The sequence below is a fragment of the Dioscorea cayenensis genome, chromosome 8 (assembly GCF_009730915.1).
Source record: "Dioscorea cayenensis subsp. rotundata cultivar TDr96_F1 chromosome 8, TDr96_F1_v2_PseudoChromosome.rev07_lg8_w22 25.fasta, whole genome shotgun sequence".
NCBI classification, from domain to species: domain Eukaryota; kingdom Viridiplantae; phylum Streptophyta; class Magnoliopsida; order Dioscoreales; family Dioscoreaceae; genus Dioscorea; species Dioscorea cayenensis.
In genome coordinates, this window is record NC_052478.1 from 6,558,878 (window position 1) to 6,577,324 (window position 18,447).

At 36.7% G+C, this 18,447-nt stretch overlaps 1 protein-coding gene across 1 annotated transcript; it reads right to left on the reverse strand.

Annotated features, from left to right (window-relative positions):
- Positions 1-677: 677 nt before the first annotated feature.
- LOC120267215 (protein virilizer homolog) lies at positions 678-17,407 on the reverse strand. Its single transcript, XM_039274907.1, has 22 exons — positions 17,261-17,407; positions 16,020-16,138; positions 15,850-15,862; positions 14,166-14,251; positions 13,513-13,561; positions 13,374-13,434; positions 12,775-13,256; positions 12,600-12,699; positions 11,690-11,823; positions 10,494-10,561; positions 10,193-10,409; positions 9,801-10,016; positions 9,519-9,671; positions 9,395-9,448; positions 9,122-9,300; positions 8,964-9,033; positions 5,556-5,872; positions 4,837-5,014; positions 3,252-4,754; positions 2,315-3,151; positions 2,146-2,217; positions 678-1,203 (listed from the first exon to the last, which is right to left on the reverse strand). Exons 1-22 carry the CDS (start codon positions 17,405-17,407, stop codon positions 1,183-1,185), a joined length of 5,076 nt encoding a protein of 1,691 aa, XP_039130841.1. The 3' UTR covers positions 678-1,182.
- Between the last annotated feature and the right edge of the window lie 1,040 nt (positions 17,408-18,447).

Sequence of the window (18,447 nt, forward strand, 5' to 3'; positions counted from 1 at the left end):
CTCTTTGCCACAAATAATTGCTGGTTATTTATTTATTTATTTATTTATTTATTCCCCTGAAAGTTTAAACTGTGTTATGGGCTTGCTGGTAGTCTAGTGGCATCTTTGTGTGGCATCGTCACAAAGAGAGTAGAGATGGACAAGAACTAGTGGTTTTGAGTCTTTTGACCTTGCACTGAAATACTTCCAGTCTGATGTGCATGATAGAAGTTTTGTTTTTCGTTTGTGACACCAGGTGACGAACATCTTTATTTAAAATTTAAATTAAAAACGAATACAAATGTAAAACGCACTCGTAAGTTTTATTATGAGAAACAGAAATTTGAGTAAAACAAAGATCTCTAAAAACCAAACGCCGCATCCAAAGTAGCAAAATACAACAGCGTACTTAATTAGCCAAGCAAACGTGGGCGACTATTTCAGGCTAAAATATAAGAAACACATTCACAAAATTTCACTCTAAATTTGCAGTATAAAAACCTAAATACTCAACAAAATCACACAAAATCTTACAATCCCCAGATACATAGCAAAGACCATACAATAAAAAGCACCTGACCTCTAACAGGCAAAGGAAATTTGTCCAGCCTACGTACACCTGATAGCTCACTGGCGAAGAAAATATGATAAAAACCATTGTCAAAACATGGCACTCAAAAACACCAGATGCAAGCTCAGACATGAAAATACCAATAGAACACAATGGCTAATAAAGGCGGCTTTAGGGGCTTTGCGTCCCCTGTAAGGGTCATGGCAAGCTCGAAAAATAAAACTGAAGTGCTTCATACCTATATGTTTCATACAAAAATTCCTAATAAAAAGGGTTGGGGAATGCCCCCTATAGTACACATCAATCGTACACATCGTACAGACGATAAAATACATGTGCAACAGGCAGTGGGAGATGCTTCTTCACACACTGAGAAATTCAGGCAATGTTACAGCTTGGATCATCCCAATACCAGACTCTTAGATTGGCCAGCGTGAATCCAAAACGATGGTCTTGTGCCACCCCACAAAAGCCTGTGCAAACTGGTCATCTTGCTTTGTGATTGCTGGGACACCAATTAAGCCAAACAGGCACAAGATCTTCTCCAGGAATGAGTTTGATGCATTGGACAGATTAGACAATCTCAGTGGTTTCATATCCTTCATGTAATCATTTTTTTTAATCAATACTTCCTACTGCTGGCCCAACCTTTCCTGTTGTACAAAATAATATAGAAAAATAAATGTTAGTTGAAGTAAGATGGAACCAATGAGTACCAGTCGAAAATCATTACAAAGGAAACTAAGAAACTCTGCAATTTGGCTAAAGCATACCAGCGTATCAAACCAAAATAAAAAAAGAAAAAAAAAAATGTCATAAGAATTTCAAAAGGTCCTGGAAACAGCTAAAAGATCATAGAAACAACATTTATGATAAGAATTTTGAAAGGACCCAGTACTTCAGAGAATGTCCCTCAATTGCTTAAAAGTCTGAAAAGCCAAACTAAGAAACCCTGCAATTTGTCTAAAGCAACCCACCGTATCAAACCAAAATCAAAAAAGAAAGAAAAAAAATATTTGTCATAAGAATTTCAAAAGGTCCTGGAAACAGCTAAAAGATCATAGAAACAACATTTATCATAAGAATTTAGAAAGGACCCAGTACTTCAGAGAATGTCCCTCAATTGCTTAAAAGTCTGAAAAGCCTTAGCCATATGCTAGCAGCTAATAAGGTGAACTCAAATATGAAAGGTCACGATAACACAAACTGAGATCTCAGAAAGAGCACCTAAAAAGTTTCCATAGTCACAAACTGGAGCACACCCTTTAACATAATACAAGTACCTAACAAGGCCAGAGGCAATTAAAAAGTTTGGTTCGACTTCTCAACTTAGTGACTTCTATTATACAATTTGCTAGCCTGACTTTGACTAAAACATAGCTCAGACTTCAAGTTATTAACAAAAACATCATATGCCCATTTCAGGCACAGGCTTAGCTATATTAGATACCAAGATGGATTCCCACCAAGGCAAGCATGAGTCCAGCGTGACTTACTATCAGCAAACTCAAAAGATTAAAACATGCCATTGTAGTAATAAGATGATAAGCAGAGAAATCATTAAAAAGAAATGAGAAAATGAATTTCCCTCGGACCTGAAGCATTTGCATTAATTTAGGATGCTGCTCCAAGAGCTGGCAGAGCTTATCCCGGTCACTTAAGAGAGACTGCAAAAATAAAGAGGCAAGTCATTTTCAGATGCAAACTTTAAACAAGTGGAAATCATCTCAATGCAAGTAAATGATAGAATGTACTGGTGTTAACCTGTATAGCTTCTGGTGAAGAGAAGTATTGTTGCAATGTCATTCCTGGATCCATTTGCTGTTGGGCTCCACTATCAGATTGAACAACTGGCGGTTGAGTCTGCTCAAGCAATGGCTGCATTGTTTGGATAAGGGGCTCCTGCTGCTGGTGCTGATAATAAAACTGTAGTTGAGGAATTTGAAGCTGCTGAGGAATTTGCATGGACTGCATCTGAACTTGATATGTGTTCTGCAACGGTATTGCTTGTTCAGATTGTTGCTGTGAGACCTGGATGGGAGGCAATGAATGTTGTGGAGGATGTGGAGGTCTAGGCAGTTGCGGTGGAGGAGGGGGCGGCGGCCGTGGTTGCAATAATTGAATATTGGTCTGATGATTAGGAGTTGTTTGAGATAGGCTTGATGAGTTTTGAGCATGCTGCTGGGTTACAGAGTTGAAGACAGCTCCAGATAATGAAGGCCTACTGATCATAAGAGATGGAGAGAACTGTGGAAGTGAGAATGAAGCAACACCACCCCCAGGAGGAAAATTTGCTAAACTTGAATCTAAAGCTGTGGAATGTGAAGGAGGCTGGGATCCACCAGTAACATTCTGACCAAAGAAAGAAGTCTGAGGGCTAGAATTTGCTGTGGATGATTGTGCCATTGGAGAGGAGAAAGGTGGTGGTAAAGGGGGAAGTGGAGGCATAGGTCGTATGGAGGTAGTGGAACTAAAGTTTTCTGCTTGCAATTTTGAACCTGAGGAAGGCATATTCCATGGATATTTGGAGTCCATGGTCGGCTGGGAAGCTGTTAAAGCTGCTACTGAATTGTTGCCAACTGAAGGTGCATTTTCTGTATGCTGCAAAATGCAAAACTCATTAAGTCAAAAATGACAATGACGTTAGAAGCAAATTAACTAATAAAGAGGGGCTCCGATGTAAACAATCTTCTCCACTTACATGGAGTCCAATGGCAGTATTAATGCCACTGATACTAACAACTTGTAGTGGAAATCCAGAGGGAAGTGGTGGTTGGATGTCTCTTACAGTGTGAACATAAGGTGATGAATGACTTTGCACTGCCTCAGAAGTTTGAGCTGGCACAGTGGGACGACTTGGAGGAGGCATTGGGGGTAAAGGTGGTTGGTTCACAGGAAGCTTCTGTTCAGGGTAGCCTTGAAACCCGACACCTAAAAGGCCATTTGAACCTTTCTGCGGGCTGCCCCTTTGGTAATAATTTGGTGGAGCAAATGATTGTGATGATGATGCAGAAGTGACATTCGACAAGTGTGGAGGTAAAAAAGTATTTGCTGATGAAAGCATATCAAAACCTTTTGAACCCACAATGGGAGAAGCATATTTTGATTCATCAGATTGCTCTTGAAGGACAATTCTATCCATGCCAGATTGCCCGAATTTTTTCTGAGAAGGACTAGGTTCTCTAGTCATTAGTATTTCTGTTCTAGAAGCTGATCTTCTCAAAGGCATTTCTGAATGTGGAACCTCACGCTCAGACGTTGGTGTACCTGCATGAGATAGGTGAACGGTCTGCTTTGTATCACCTTCACTTTCCTCCACAACCGAACCTGGAGAACCTTCGCCCACAACCGCATGAGCAGGTTGCAAATTATCATCTGGTTGAAGAAAAGGAAGTCTATCATCAGTTTCGGGCTCCTCATCAAACACAATATCTATCTCTTGAAGATCATCATCAAGTTCAGTCTTTAGCTGACGTGATTTTTCCAACTTATCAGGATTGTCTAGTGATGAAATCCTGGCATGTGAAGCATCCTTGACTTGAGATAAATCCCCAATTGTCACAGGCATGGCATTCTGACGCTCTCTCTGCCTTGCCATAAATTCATCCACATGAATAGATGGAGGTCGCCCGCTTCCTCGCTGGGAGGTACTAACAGCATTTGTTGCACTACTTGCATTATCAATATTTCTCTCTCGGGCAACATAATCATCAACATGCATGGAAGGAGGTCTGCTAGTATTAGGCTTTCGTTGTCGGAAGGTGTCTCTACGAGTGGGGCCAGAAGACACACTGGGTGTAGTAAGACCTCGGGATGGAATTATCGAGACAACAGGTTCTGAACCTGAATTATCTCGTAGACGCCGGCCAGTACCTTCTGTTGATGATTGCTTCCTTTTCAGAGGTAGAACAGGTGTTATCTGTCTATCAGGTGGGGAATCAGGGCACTCCCATACAAATTTCTCTGCAAAACTTCCTGACGAAACATCATTGTCAGCATTCCAGACATGCGAAAAAGACAATGCCTCTGCATCATACATAGAAGTCAGAGGTACCAATTGCATCAGTTTGGATGTAATGGTCACGGACTTCGCAACATCACTTGGTGAATTAAAGCCATCACCCAAAGTAATTCCTTCCAACACAGAAGATGAATTTGCAGAGCTCTCCAGCAACATTAGTATTGATTTCAAAGATTCTTTAACCTGTCAAAAAATCTCAGCTTCACACACTACATGCTTAATGGTCAACAACAAAATCAAAAGAAAGCACCGATATTGATCCTACCTGATGCAAAGTGCTTTCCCCACTTGAAGAAGATAAATACTCATCATCACTAAATCTTTGCTCTAATTTTTCAATCAGTTCATGCAACTCATTTAATTTCTCAGCATAAGGCAATTCCTCACTGTCCAGATCAGTTGGAAGTCCAAAAAGGGACTTCAATGCAGGCAGTCCATCAGAACTAACAAACCAAAGACCAAGAAAAATATTAAAATAAAGAACTTGCCACCTAAAACATACAAATCACTTGCTGAATAGTTGGCATTAAATAACAAATACAAACTGCATGGCAATTTGTGACTTCTGATAACTAGAGTATGGTAAAACTTAACTTGAAGGACATGAGTCACAAGTAGAAAATGATCATGGCCAAAAGGCGGTTGAAATCAAATGAATTCTTATATTCACTCAAAAATGGCTGAACAAACTTAGGGTTAGTCCACAGAGGCCATGGCTTCATGATTAGATGTAGTGAACACAATTAGAATAATTAGCACTTATCTAGCACAAGTCATAGCTTAAGTACTGACTCATTTGGACAAATAGACATCACAAATGAAAATGAATTGAAAATATAAATCACTGGGTATACTATTTATTCCTCAGTCTCAACAAACTTCCTGCCATTAAAGAGAATCTGCTACTAAGTAATTAAAGAAAGAACAACACCAACAAAAGAACGCCATATAAAAAAAAGGAGGAAATTAATATCAAAGACTTACTTGCTACCTTCTGCCAAAAGGCTAGTGGCACAAAAGGCCAATGCATATACTGTCTCAACGTCAAACATTGAAGTAGAGTCCTTAGAATCAAGAAGCTGCAATAGCTTTTTCAAGCAATTGAGAAAAGGCGATGACCACGTCAAATCATGCAAACCAGATACATTTCCATTAGGATGATTTTCATTTGGTTCCTGTCCCTCAGTGGAAGAACCAGATTGAAAACAAACAGATGTGATGACACTTCTTCCCTGATGGCATGAAGATAACTTCTCTAAGGTTATGATGCATGCTAGTAGTTCTCGTCCAACAGGTAAGATCTATCACCAAAGAAAAATACAGTCAATCAAATTATTAAAGAATAAGTTCTAAATCAGTCATAAAGAAAACTACAAGCAACACAATTATTTCTGGTAACATTTGCACAAAACTCTGACATCAACAAAGGACTGATAAACACAAAGAAGGAAAGAAGAATTACACAATCAGGAAACAGAAACAATAGATACATATGTGCATACTCATATATATATATATATATATATATATATATGTTTCATTGTAAATGCAATACTCTAAACCACAAAATAAAAAACAACACAGACAACATATATCACCACAATGATAACAATAAATCCAATGATAATATATCTAAACAACGCAAAAGAAATTCGAATCTTCCACCTTCAGTTGGAGAAACAGTACTTGAATTAGAGAGAAACACATAATTATTTCTATAAAAAAAAAATTACCATAGAAAACAAAGAAGGTCCAGCCAATCATTCAATAACAGAAAATAAGATTAGCAGTGAACTAATGTATAAACAAAAAATATTGACATTGACGGGGTTGGCATTGACTCTTTTGAGTCATTATTTTTGTAACAAACTGACAAGAAAATATTCACAAAGAAAGGGCATCGACCTAAATGAAAAGTCTAAATGCCAACAATCTAGATTAGTTCCCAGACAATGATCCCATGATTAGTAATCTTAACACAATGAAGCTTTAACAACAGCCAATGACATAAATCAAGCATACTTAGAACCAGCAGATATTTGATTGGTTGCTCAAAAATTACATTTCTTATAAGAAAATGTTACAGAATCAACATTTTCTATATCATTGGTTTTCCTCATCCGGGCCTCTTCTGGTTCCTCAAACTCTGTGCACCAACAAGTTTTATGCTATTACATCACTCCAAAATCACATAACAAGACTAAGCCCAACTATTACCTTTTATAAGAATCTATATCCCAGTTCCAGTGATGCTTGATCTGGTAAACAATATTCAAAGATAGAACTGAATATCATCAAAAAAGATGGATCTGACATCTTATGCAATGCTTGAGACAGCATCTGAAAATAAGATAGATGCCTTGCAGAAAAAACAAACAAGGACACTGGGAACGATGAGAAAGGATTGTTTCTGGAGACACCAACAAGATAAATAAACTGGGGATATTAAGAAGCTAGTAAAGTTTCTTCCCCGCTCGAGGTTACCACAGATCAAAGATTCAAGGTACTGACACATAGAACTGATAAAGGTACTGCCTAGGTCGTTTTGGAGTTGCAACTACCTAGGCACTGGGCAATTTATCATGAAAGAATTGATAAGCCTCCTGAAACACAAAACAAGCTCTGTGGCAGCGATTGAAACATACATATGTTAGTCTGATTTTAGATACCTCAGCATGGCCCAAACTAATTCAAAATCACAGGCCCAAATCGATTATAGAAAGAAAACCTAGAACATACAATAGTGCAAGTTAAAATGAATAGAAGAGAAATGAGAATGAGAATGAAACATGAGCAAAAAAAACAGAAGAATAAACAGAAACTTTCTGATGAATAGGTTCATGCCCAAATTTTATGTTGAGGAAATAGTTTCACACTCAAGCTATTGACGATTCATGCTTTAGTAGATCAACAATTTTTGAGTTTTTAAAAAATGTTGTGTTCTCTTGAATTTGTTTGATAATTTTCAACAATGATCCCACTAAATATTGTTCAAAAGCATAGGCATGGCATTAGGTTGTGTTTAAGTTGGGTTTGGGATTTAGTCATCCAATTTTTTAAATGGAATACCTTCGCTTAAGTTGACCAACCTTTGACTTAACTGATAAATAATTAATATTTTACCATTAAAATTATACTTGTGTAATGATGGATGTTTATGAATATTTAATAAAAAATACACAGAATTAATTAAATATGGTGCCCCGGTGATCATAAAAACTACGTAGTAAAGATCATCTAGAAACCTTGTATACTCCAAGGTGTATCTTACGCTCTAGTACAGTGCCCACACAGGTCAGACATATGCTTGTGACGACATGATAATCAATAGCGTTAGATAGCAATTTATGGTGTGAACAAGTTCATTATCATAAGACAAAAAATAATTTACAAGCCATGATCTGCTAGAGACGCAAATTGTGGTTTATAAAAATATAAAAATAATATTAAAAAAGAAAAAAGAAAAAGAAAAGGCAGCCAGAACTACTGAAAATGGCTGGAATGAAATTGTGGAATCCATAGGTTACAAGAGAAATTCAGAACACTATTCATGATTCTGAAATGGAATTTGATGTCGTAAGATGACAAATAGTACCGTACAACATTTTTTTAGTGTCCCCAAATTCATTTATCATTTAAAATAGAAATATCTTGGAACAATGGTTTATCTACAAGTATTAAGCAAAGGAAGCCAGACATAACAAAAACAGCAGCAATGAAATTGCAGAATATCAGAAATTACAAATGAAATTTTGGCATTTCTCAAAGGCAACCAGTTTAAATGTCACACAATATTCAGTTCAGCAACTTAGACCGCATCTTATACTAATTGATTAACTACATCCACATATCAAAAAAAATACATATATATATATAAATCATTCCGGACAGAAAAATGCTTTATAAATATAGATTAAAAGGAATCCTTCTCCAAGGAATGGAAATAGAAAAATAAGGGTATACTTTTCTTTGAAATGGTAGATTTTTCATTTTCTGCTTGTTTTTCTAAAAACAACTTTCAGTTTCTGATGTAAATATTTTTAACAGATCTTGTTTATAAAATTAAACCATTTTACTGGTAGAGTGTCAAGTAAGATATGAGAAGGATCCATTGCTTAAAATGAAGAAATGAGTTCAAGACTATGGGGGGCAAAAAGGATGAGGAGAACCGCTGAGGCAAAGAGAGGGGAAGTACTTAGGCAGAGAGATAGAAGTGAGTGAGGTGTAAATGGACGAAAGTTGACTCTTCTTTTTTCTTTCTTTCTTCTTTTGCCTGCATCCTCTAAACTTGCAGGTGTTGCAAACTTAAAGCAGAACACAGCCTTAGATCTTTCAGTAAGCAGAACACTGAAATTATCAACACAAAATAAAGAATAAAATAAATTAGCTTACCTCGCATAGTTTTAGAAGATGAAAACAAATCTTGGAACAGGTATCAATGCTTACATCATCATGGAAGCACCTAGACAAGAAATATAGATAGCCAGATATTTTATCTGCAAATATACATATAATTTCAGAAATAAGCTAAAACATGATCTTAGACTCACCCCGAACTGAAAATCAATGCCAAAGATTTGAATGCGGGCTGGCACCAACTAAGTAACGAAAAACTTTTTAAAGAAAAATTCCCCTCTTGATTTACATTTCCATCTAACTGAGATACATTGCCACATCTTTTCAGTGTTTTCTCAAGGATTTGTAAAATTCCCACCTCCAATAATAAAGTCTGGAAAAATAGAGGATAAATCATAAACAATTTCACACAAAATCATTCAAATGTCTGTTGGGTTGGGTATGTCTGCAAAAAGGGACCAGCAAACCTTAGCACAAGGATGCTCCAACAAGCTCGCAATGAAATTAAGCAATTTATGCACCTGAGAAGAAGTAAATAGTATAGATCATATCACATTCAACTTGAAACACAAAGTTAAAAAAAAGAATCACCTTAAACATATCTGTGTCAGACAATGACGTTTGGCTAATGTGGGTATCCAACCAAGACATTATTGGTCGTAGGAGAGTAATTGCATACTCATTTCCTTGGCATGCAACACGAACAATGAAAACTCGAAGCATGTCTTGTATGACAACCAAGGCCTTTTGGATATAATTGAAATGAAGTCAGAAAAGCATTATCATAAGATGGCATAGTGAGAAATCAGTTAAGCATGAGTCTACACTGAAAGAAGATAAAGAGAAGAATGGCCTTGTTGTTGTCATACTTACAGCAAAAGCAAATTGCAGGACTAGTTCTGCGATTCTCTCAAGCTGGGACGTTAATCGAACAAGCAATACCGCAAGATGTTCGGGCTGCAAATACCAGTTCACACATTGCTCTGCTCTAGGTCCTAGTATTGTCCCGACACTCAAAGCTCTAAGTACACTTAATCGAGGCATTTCATTTCTCCATTGCCATATATCTTCCATGGGTAATAGATCACCCTGAAACAGATAGGTATGAAAATATTAACAACTCTAGAGTTATTTATATGGTATACAACAAAGCCGCAATAGAAGGCACTATTTGTTTTCATTTCATTTTGTTTTTCTTTGTCATTCCAGTAAGTCAGCAATCGTTGATCAAGCATAGAAGCTGCGAACCAGAAAGGTATTCATACCAAGAGACAAAGCAAACTGCAGGCATCCTTTGGACCCAGTGCTAATATCGAGGTAGCTTGAACACTTTCCAGCAGACGGTGAAACAAACCAGGAGTCCAACCAAACACTGGCCAGCAAGCAAGTGTGGATGCCAGAAGATGACAAACAGCGGAAAAACCAAGTGCTGAGCTCGAGCAAGGAAATGATAAATCTGCAGAACTTGCTGCCAATCTTGGGCTGCACTAATTAGGAGTGCAATTATAATCACAAAAACGTCAGAGGAAAAACCGAAGATTTATATATATATATATATTGGTTCACCTCACTTCTCGATGCAACTGCAGAAGAGCATTGAGTAACTTTTTATTGCGATGCTGCTCCTTGGCTTCCTATGAATAAGAGAATGATATAACATCATTAATCTAGTTGCTAATCCAAGACATACAAAATATCACATATTCATTCACAGATACAACTATGACAACTGATCTATTATAAATTTAATTTATCAATACCATTACATTAATAAAAAGTTGCAGACAAAAGAGAACAGTATCGAAAGTGCCCCTAATAATTCAAATATATGTCTGGAAGCTAATGAAGATATAAATACACATCTTCCGAGAGGAAGTGACCAGCTAAAATCATATATGTTGCAGAACAAGATAATCTGATAAATGCTGAGTGTTTATGTCTTGCAAGATATTAGAGATATTAGATGAATTCCTGCTGAAATAGATTTTCTTAAATTTAATATATCTGACCCCATAATATTCAAGAACTGCAAAATTATTTGTGTTGTGGTCACTGCCATTGTTGTGACAGTCAGGCAGTAAGAAAAGGTTTGATCCTATCATCAAAGCTTATTAATTATTCAGGCGCTCTAATCAGCAAATTCCTTGTTCATAAGATATGTAAGCTTAAAAATAACTAACTTCTAAAGCAACTGCTGAAGACCAAGAAAACGTAGTAGGATAATAAAGGTCTCAAAACATGCATAACCAACAAACAATCATGCAAAATTATCACCTTCGACAAAGAGAAAAGGACAAAACTCAAGTTTTAAAATTTTTCACAAAACAACACTCTTCCTGAATTCTTTCTGGAAGAATTTCCGCTGAAAATAGCTGACGGAATGTTTAAAAAAAATTCCCAGTTAGCTGATTGCTTGAGCAACTTCACCTACTATTTAACATTTAAACTAAGATCTACATTGAAAAGATTGGAAATGGTACGGCACTAAGGCCACTCGAGCAAGCAATGAAGACTTATCCACCAACTTTCCTATTGCATCTCTTCTTTGTTAAGATACATCTCATAATACACAAACATCAGAAATGCACAATGTCCCTATAAAAGTAAATTAAAATGAAAGAGAATGGTCTTGCCAAAGTGAGTCATGAAACAAAATGGCTTGCAAAATCTTAGTGATTTTTACTTTCATATCAAAGCATCCTTCATAAGAACTATGAAGTAGAGTAAATCTTGTCCATTACATTAATAACAAGAAGACATACCTTGAGTTTCTTCAGAAGGTTCATAAGTAAGATAAGAGAAGGAATGAGGAGATCAATTATGCTTTGTTCATGACTGCGCTCCAAAAGTAAATCTGAAGTAGAGTTGCATTCTGCTCCTTCATCAACAAGGTGATCTGAAAATGAAAATTAACATAAAACAATAAGAGGAAAAGAAAATTGAAAGAAACTCTGGTAAATTTTAAATCTAATAGCAGAAATAATATTTAAGCATATACATTTATAAATGGTCTCCACAGATACGGACCAAAATAGAATATGATAATGTTTGTTAATAATTCACAAACGAGATCTTGCACTTGTGTAAGCATATAGAAACACATGGCCACAAGCTCAAGAAATCATCACCAATACATGAGTTTCTGGGCTGAAGCAATAACCAAAAGGGCAAGTGTTACAGGCAAAATTCAAATGCACATGGACATATCAGAACCAGGCATGGTGGTGCAAAACTCGCATTGACAAAATGTCGAAAATAAGTGCTCAACCATTGTACAAGTGCATTACGTTAGAACTAAAGCATTAATGTTAAAAATTTTGTGTTTACACAAACCACCATACAACCACCAAATACTAAGGAAACAAATGGGTGCTTGGGGAAATGTAGGTGTGCTGCGTGTGCACACGTATTGTCATGTCAACAGGGAATTAAAACTTTAAACCAATAAACAGTAAGGTAGAACTCATGTCACCAAAAAGATAAAACGTCTTAAGTTATTTGACAATATGGCATACATGAGCCACAAGTAATCATCTAACAGAAAAAAATGAGGTATCATCCCTTTCATTAAGACAATCAAAATTATAAATGAACCAATATGCAAAAATACTTTGTAATCCTTAAAGAGAACCACCAAATATACAGAACAAGATTTAAGTAAAATAAACTCACCATAAGAACTAGACAATCGCTCAAGCATAGATTTACAATTGATAAGGACTACATATACAAGTGTCACAGCACCTTCTTCATACAGAGAAGCAGCGACAGCCTGATTCAACAGAATATGTCAAATACCAACGCAAAGATGTATGTACTCATAATCTGTGAAATGAGAAAAACTTACAGAATTTTCAGATATAAACGCCAAAATACGAAATGATGTGGTTAATTTAATTATAGAATTATTATGAAGTGAAGTGCCATTAAAGTATTTGTCTGAAACCAGTTTCCCAAGTAGATTATCAACAACATGAGTATCAGGATCCATAGCTGAATCCCCAACAATATTCTCTGCATCAATTGCATCTGACACTAGTCCATTAGTTGAAGTAAGTTGAGCATCTCCACCAGAAGCTAAAACAGCTGCATATCTGAGAAGCCCAATGGCACCATTTCGGTAATAAACAACACCAGCATCAACCCATCCAAATAATCTTGTTGGGGCATCCTTTCTATTGGACCCCGGAGAAGAAGAGCACAAAGCCTTCTGGAGTTCCACAGAATGCCCGATCCATGATGTAAGAGATGATGAAGTTGAGTCTGCAACAAGAACTTCAAGAATCTCTGAAGCAGAATGAAAGATAGCAAGGCTCGATTGCAGAGTTCCTACAATTAAAAACGACATGATCAAATCTAGGCTGAATGAAACATGTGGCACAAATATATATATATATATATATATATAAAGTAGAGCAGACAAAACTCAAAGGACTCATAGCTCACCACTTTCAATTGTCTCTGAACTCTTGAAAGAGTGCAATGCATCAATCAGAATAGCAACTGCCTATACAGTTATAATATATGTCAGTAGTCCATAAATAGCTTATAATAAAAGAAAGACCAATTGTTTGTAGTAGCATACCTCTGAAAAGTTAGCAATGGATAGTATTGCTTCACGACCAGGTTCAGACCTGCATATTAGTTACATGACCCTCATAAAAATTCAAATATTGAACCAAAGAATGAAAATTGAAAAAACAAAAAAAAAAGGGGTTCCAACCCGAAGGCCCCCTAAGAAATGGTTAAAATTTCCTCTATACCCTAAAAACCATCAAACAATGAGATTCTTTCCTGTATGGCGCTCTGACCCATGTCACCCACTCATTCAATAAAATAAAAACAATTAATAGCGAAACGACCCAAAAAATAATAATAATAATAATAAATAAATAAATCTGTAGGCCCGCAATAGCTTACAATGTGTGATGGTTTTCACACAAGCCCTTAAAATTTAAGAAATTCACATATAACAGCCAAAAACCTAACATTAATAGAATTTATGCATTTAAACCCTAAGGTTATGGAAAATAAATAAAATAGTATAAAATGGCACATCATACGATATGACTTTTAAATCAAAGTAGAAAAATCAAGAAAATTTATAGTCTTAAAAAGAATCCTATTCTAGAGGGCTATACAAGAACAAGAAAGCCTTTCTTTTGAGGGGTATACATGAAATCAGCTGTTTCTTTCAGGGATACACAGGATGAAAACTTTTTAAAAACTACAACCTACCTGGAAATATCACAAAGCTCCCAAAGCACCCATAAGAGATCATCAGAGTTCAGATTTGTTGTAAGCAACCGATCAATAGCAACACCCTAAGAGTAGAAGCAACAGAACAAATTGAAGATTAAAAAGAAACATCAAAAAAGAAAGAATTTTATCAAACTCCACTCCATCTTCTCAGTTGATAATATTAAATTTGATGGAGAGAATTATTTAATTAGAACTAGACTGAGATCGAAGAGGCGTTTAAGGCCTTTTTCAGCCAAAAGGTCAAGACAGGATCTGCCTTGTTATGACCTCAGGTGCACCAATCAAGCTACAAAAAGCTTTTCAGTCTCTGTTAGAGTCCTTGCTCCATGTTTATCCAAAATAGCAGAAATGCAATTCCGCTGTGAACAATAGTAGACCAAAATAGAGCCACTTTAGCTCAGTAATCGCGCATCATTTGTACATCAGTAAGCAAGCATGTTTACATGACATATCGACACTGGCTAAGTTCGACTATTAGAAAAATTTAAATATGATGAAACATGCCCATTAGGAGGAGTTCTCACTATATTCGACCTGAATTCTTATATAGGCCCCTAAACCTAACTTTCAGCATTCCGATTCAGTTTTGAAATTTTGATTCCAGCAACTTTTGAATATGAGTTTCTGTCTCAGTTTATCTTTGAAAAGCAAAGATACCAAATACTACTGTGATGAAAAGAAATGATCCTCCTAAATTCTGGTACATAACAAAACAATCATGCTGACAGTTCAGGATCGAGATGAAAAGAGCTGGTTGTCACATTGGTGTTCAATATCATTATACGCAACTTATGTGCTACACCACATTTCTATACATCACCGTCACTACAAAGGAAAGAAAACATCATGTATATATCTCCAGAGGCAGTCCACCATGCTGTCATCTTATACATTCCTGTTTCCAAACTCAGATGAGTCCATGTAGAGCGATGCACCCAAGTCAATATAAAGGTAATCAGATGTGGAGAGAAGACATGCAGAAAGAACAATTAAATTAAGATGGACAAGGATAAAAGGAGACATTTGAGTTGAGCTACAGCAAGAATCTTCCTCCAAATTGATACTATCTTAATTATGCAAACGGTCAGACGATTCAAGAGTATGCAGGGTGAACACTTCTAGAAGGAGGAGAAAATGATGGCGACACAATTGATTTCCTCATGCACTGAAATCCCTTATAGAATTGCACACAAAGCTAAACTACGCTAAGGCACAAACTCCACGGTGGTTCTTTAACCTGCTTTGATCTCTGGGAGAGTGAGGGAGGAGGGAGTGAGAGGAGTATGGGAGGGTTTGGAGAAAATATTGTAATGTATTCGTGGCGTGGCGAGTAGTTTATACTAGTTGAGAAAGAGCAGTGTGGCGGTGGAGTATATCAGGTAATGCATTTGACTATTTTGCTGTACAACGAATGGGTAGGTACAATTACATATAATAATCAATTGTAGAATAATGATGATAGCACAATATATAATATATGATAAACATTATAAAACACACACAATAATTAGGGATATTTATTCGAGATGAGGAGCCGTCAATAGCATGATTTATAATTGACAAATATTGGTTAAAATGTGAACACCCAATGATCATTCAAACATACTTATTTTGTCATATTTTATTTTCATAAACTTAAAACAGCTGGTGAAAAGCATACTTGGAAAGCATACCTATCATATTGTAACAAAATATGCCTGATGAAACATATTCACGGCAGCAAACGATCACTAGGATACAATAGGAAATTCCCATGACAGGGTGAAGGGCACACGCATTTTGCATTATTTGTCGCACCCACAATGCACCACCCACTCAAAAGACTCCCACCTGTGGAGAGTGGATACTGCGAGTGAGGAGGGGTGAGGCACTCCTCTCGCCACCCTCTCTCGCTGCAGCTCCTCAACCAAACAACACCCACACAACACCCTCACTCGCAGCGAAACAGCCTGAGAAATCACTGCAAAACTATAAAATTGTGCAAAGTTAACGCCAGGCCACCATGTCTTTTGGACGTGAGTAGATTTCAGCCAACAGTACATAGGCTAACAAATTAAGGTAGTATCCATGTTTGTTGTGACAAGCTTTTAAACACAGGAGACGCACTCAAACGAGACTTGACTTTTGTGACTGTAAGAAGGATCTCACTGAAATCCTTCCGTGGTGCCTAGAAACACTTCTGCATAATGATGCTACATTTGAGCAAAACTGTCTTTTGAAGAAAGGCTAACAGCTGAGTCAATAAAAATTATATTGACGGTTCGGTGATGAATATTTTGGTTTATCGTCTTCAAAAGGCAAACGTGGGCCTAGGAGTGAACACAAATTTGGATCATGTTTTTAATGAGCACTCAAATCCAATCCAACTTTCCTTGTCTTCACTGCACACAGACCAAAATGCAAAGACTGGCTACACTCTCAATTATCATACTCATGTCAATCTGTCTACAACAAAAACCTGCGATACGACGCGGAATTTACAGGAGAATATGCGATACAGCGTAGAAGATGTGGAGTTCTGTCCCATTTCTTAGTCATACAGTTTCTTGGCTTCTGTTTCCAATTCTGAGTGAGCAGACTATTGGAAGTAAATCAGCAAGAAGCAGGAAAGGTGTGGTAATCTTTATTACAATCCACTTAGATCAGAAGATGACCAGAGAGTTGACACCACTCATAGCTTGAGGCCAAAGCAGCATTGACCCCGATGTTAATCAGCTAGTAATATACTCATCGTGATTGACTATCACCATAGCACTAAAGTCTCATCATGTCTCACATATAAACCATACCAGACAACTATGCAATTGGCACGATGTGCTGAGAATCGTAACAAAGTTTAGATGGATGTCAAATTAACAACTCTAAAAGTATGAACCCACCTAGTCTGGCCTTCCCAAAGACCAAAATCTGGTTTCAAAATTCACATCATCAGGATCATCTTCTGCATACCATGACACATGTGGACATAAATAACTAAATAGCATCACTAGTGAGGTTGCCATTAAAATGAATAGTATGAATTCACAACAGAAAAAATTCATTTCAATATACATGACGAGACATAAAATTACCTTCTTCTCCTTATATATGATAATGTCATCATATATGATTCTTCCTTTGAACTCTCTTAGAAACATTCTTTTCAGGCGGACACATTGTAATCTGAAGAACCAAAGCTTCGGAAAGCTGGGTGCTCGACTATCTCGGTTCCTCACCATCTTACTCCTCTAATCATCAGATATATCTATTTCTCTCAGTTCTCATTAGTTCCTCAAACATTCTGTAATCATAAATTATTAATCATCTTCATATTTCAAAAGAGCCCATATATTAAAACAGTTCTCTAATTGCTCTAGAGTGTCTTTTCTTCATTATCTTCATATTAATTGCTAGTCCTTCTTGGTTTATTCATAGACTTGTCATTTCTCTGATTCATGGCTCCTCCTCACTGTCTCTGACCAGCCCAGGTGTGGTTGGATCATTTATCAGTTTAAAGGTCATTGCCTCCTGGCGCCAGACTCTCATGGTTGAAATCACACTAGAATCACATCACAAAAAGTGTTCACTTAGATATTTCCTTTGAGACAATACAGAGTCGTGAAATGCAAAATGGGAATAAAGGCAGGAAATAAAACTAAATGGGGTGCTGCATGGATTGTTTTAAAACATATATTCCTATTAAAGCAGCACAGATTAGAACTAAATACAATAGTAAAACAGCAACATGCAATTAAAATCAAACAGGAGTTGTGCTTACAGATTACAATCAAACATACCTCGATAAAGGAGCAGAATCTCAAACACAATCTTACTGAAACCAAAACGAAACTCTGAAAGAAAGACTGAATTCTTTTGTTGAAGAAAACACAACGCGGATCAAAAAACCCAAAGTATTCAGGGTCAATACAAATTATTTGAAAACAAACTGAGTCCCCAGATTCAGTTAATTCATGCCAATACTAAATCATGACAGACAGTTCAGTTCAGCCATCAATCATCGAGAAACTTTAATTTATTCCATTCAAATTTCTATTTGATAGCAACAAGATCAAAATCAAATTAATTTGATTCAGATCATAATCCGGTGACTTTGAATGATTGCGTGGAAGATTTCGGGAATCGATAAGAGAAGGCGAGAGAATGGAGGCCCAGGGCTGATCAGCTGAGTTGGTGGGCGACTGAGGCAGCGGTCAGGAATGAGGGAGACGAACAAGGAGAGAATTTTTTCGAGTGCTCTGGTTTAATGAGGAATAAATTG

Bases quoted from the DNA above. Each gene is read 5' to 3' on its own strand.
- LOC120267215 (XM_039274907.1), bottom strand. From the start codon at position 17,407: ATGGTGAGGAACCGAGATAGTCGAGCACCCAGCTTTCCGAAGCTTTGG. The intron at 13,257-13,373 runs GTGAGCTATGAG...TTTTAATTGTAG, and splicing joins TTCAGAGACAATTGAAAGTG to GAACTCTGCAATCGAGCCTT. The intron at 10,410-10,493 runs GTGAACCAATAT...TAATTAGTGCAG, and splicing joins CAGTTGCATCGAGAAGTGAG to CCCAAGATTGGCAGCAAGTT.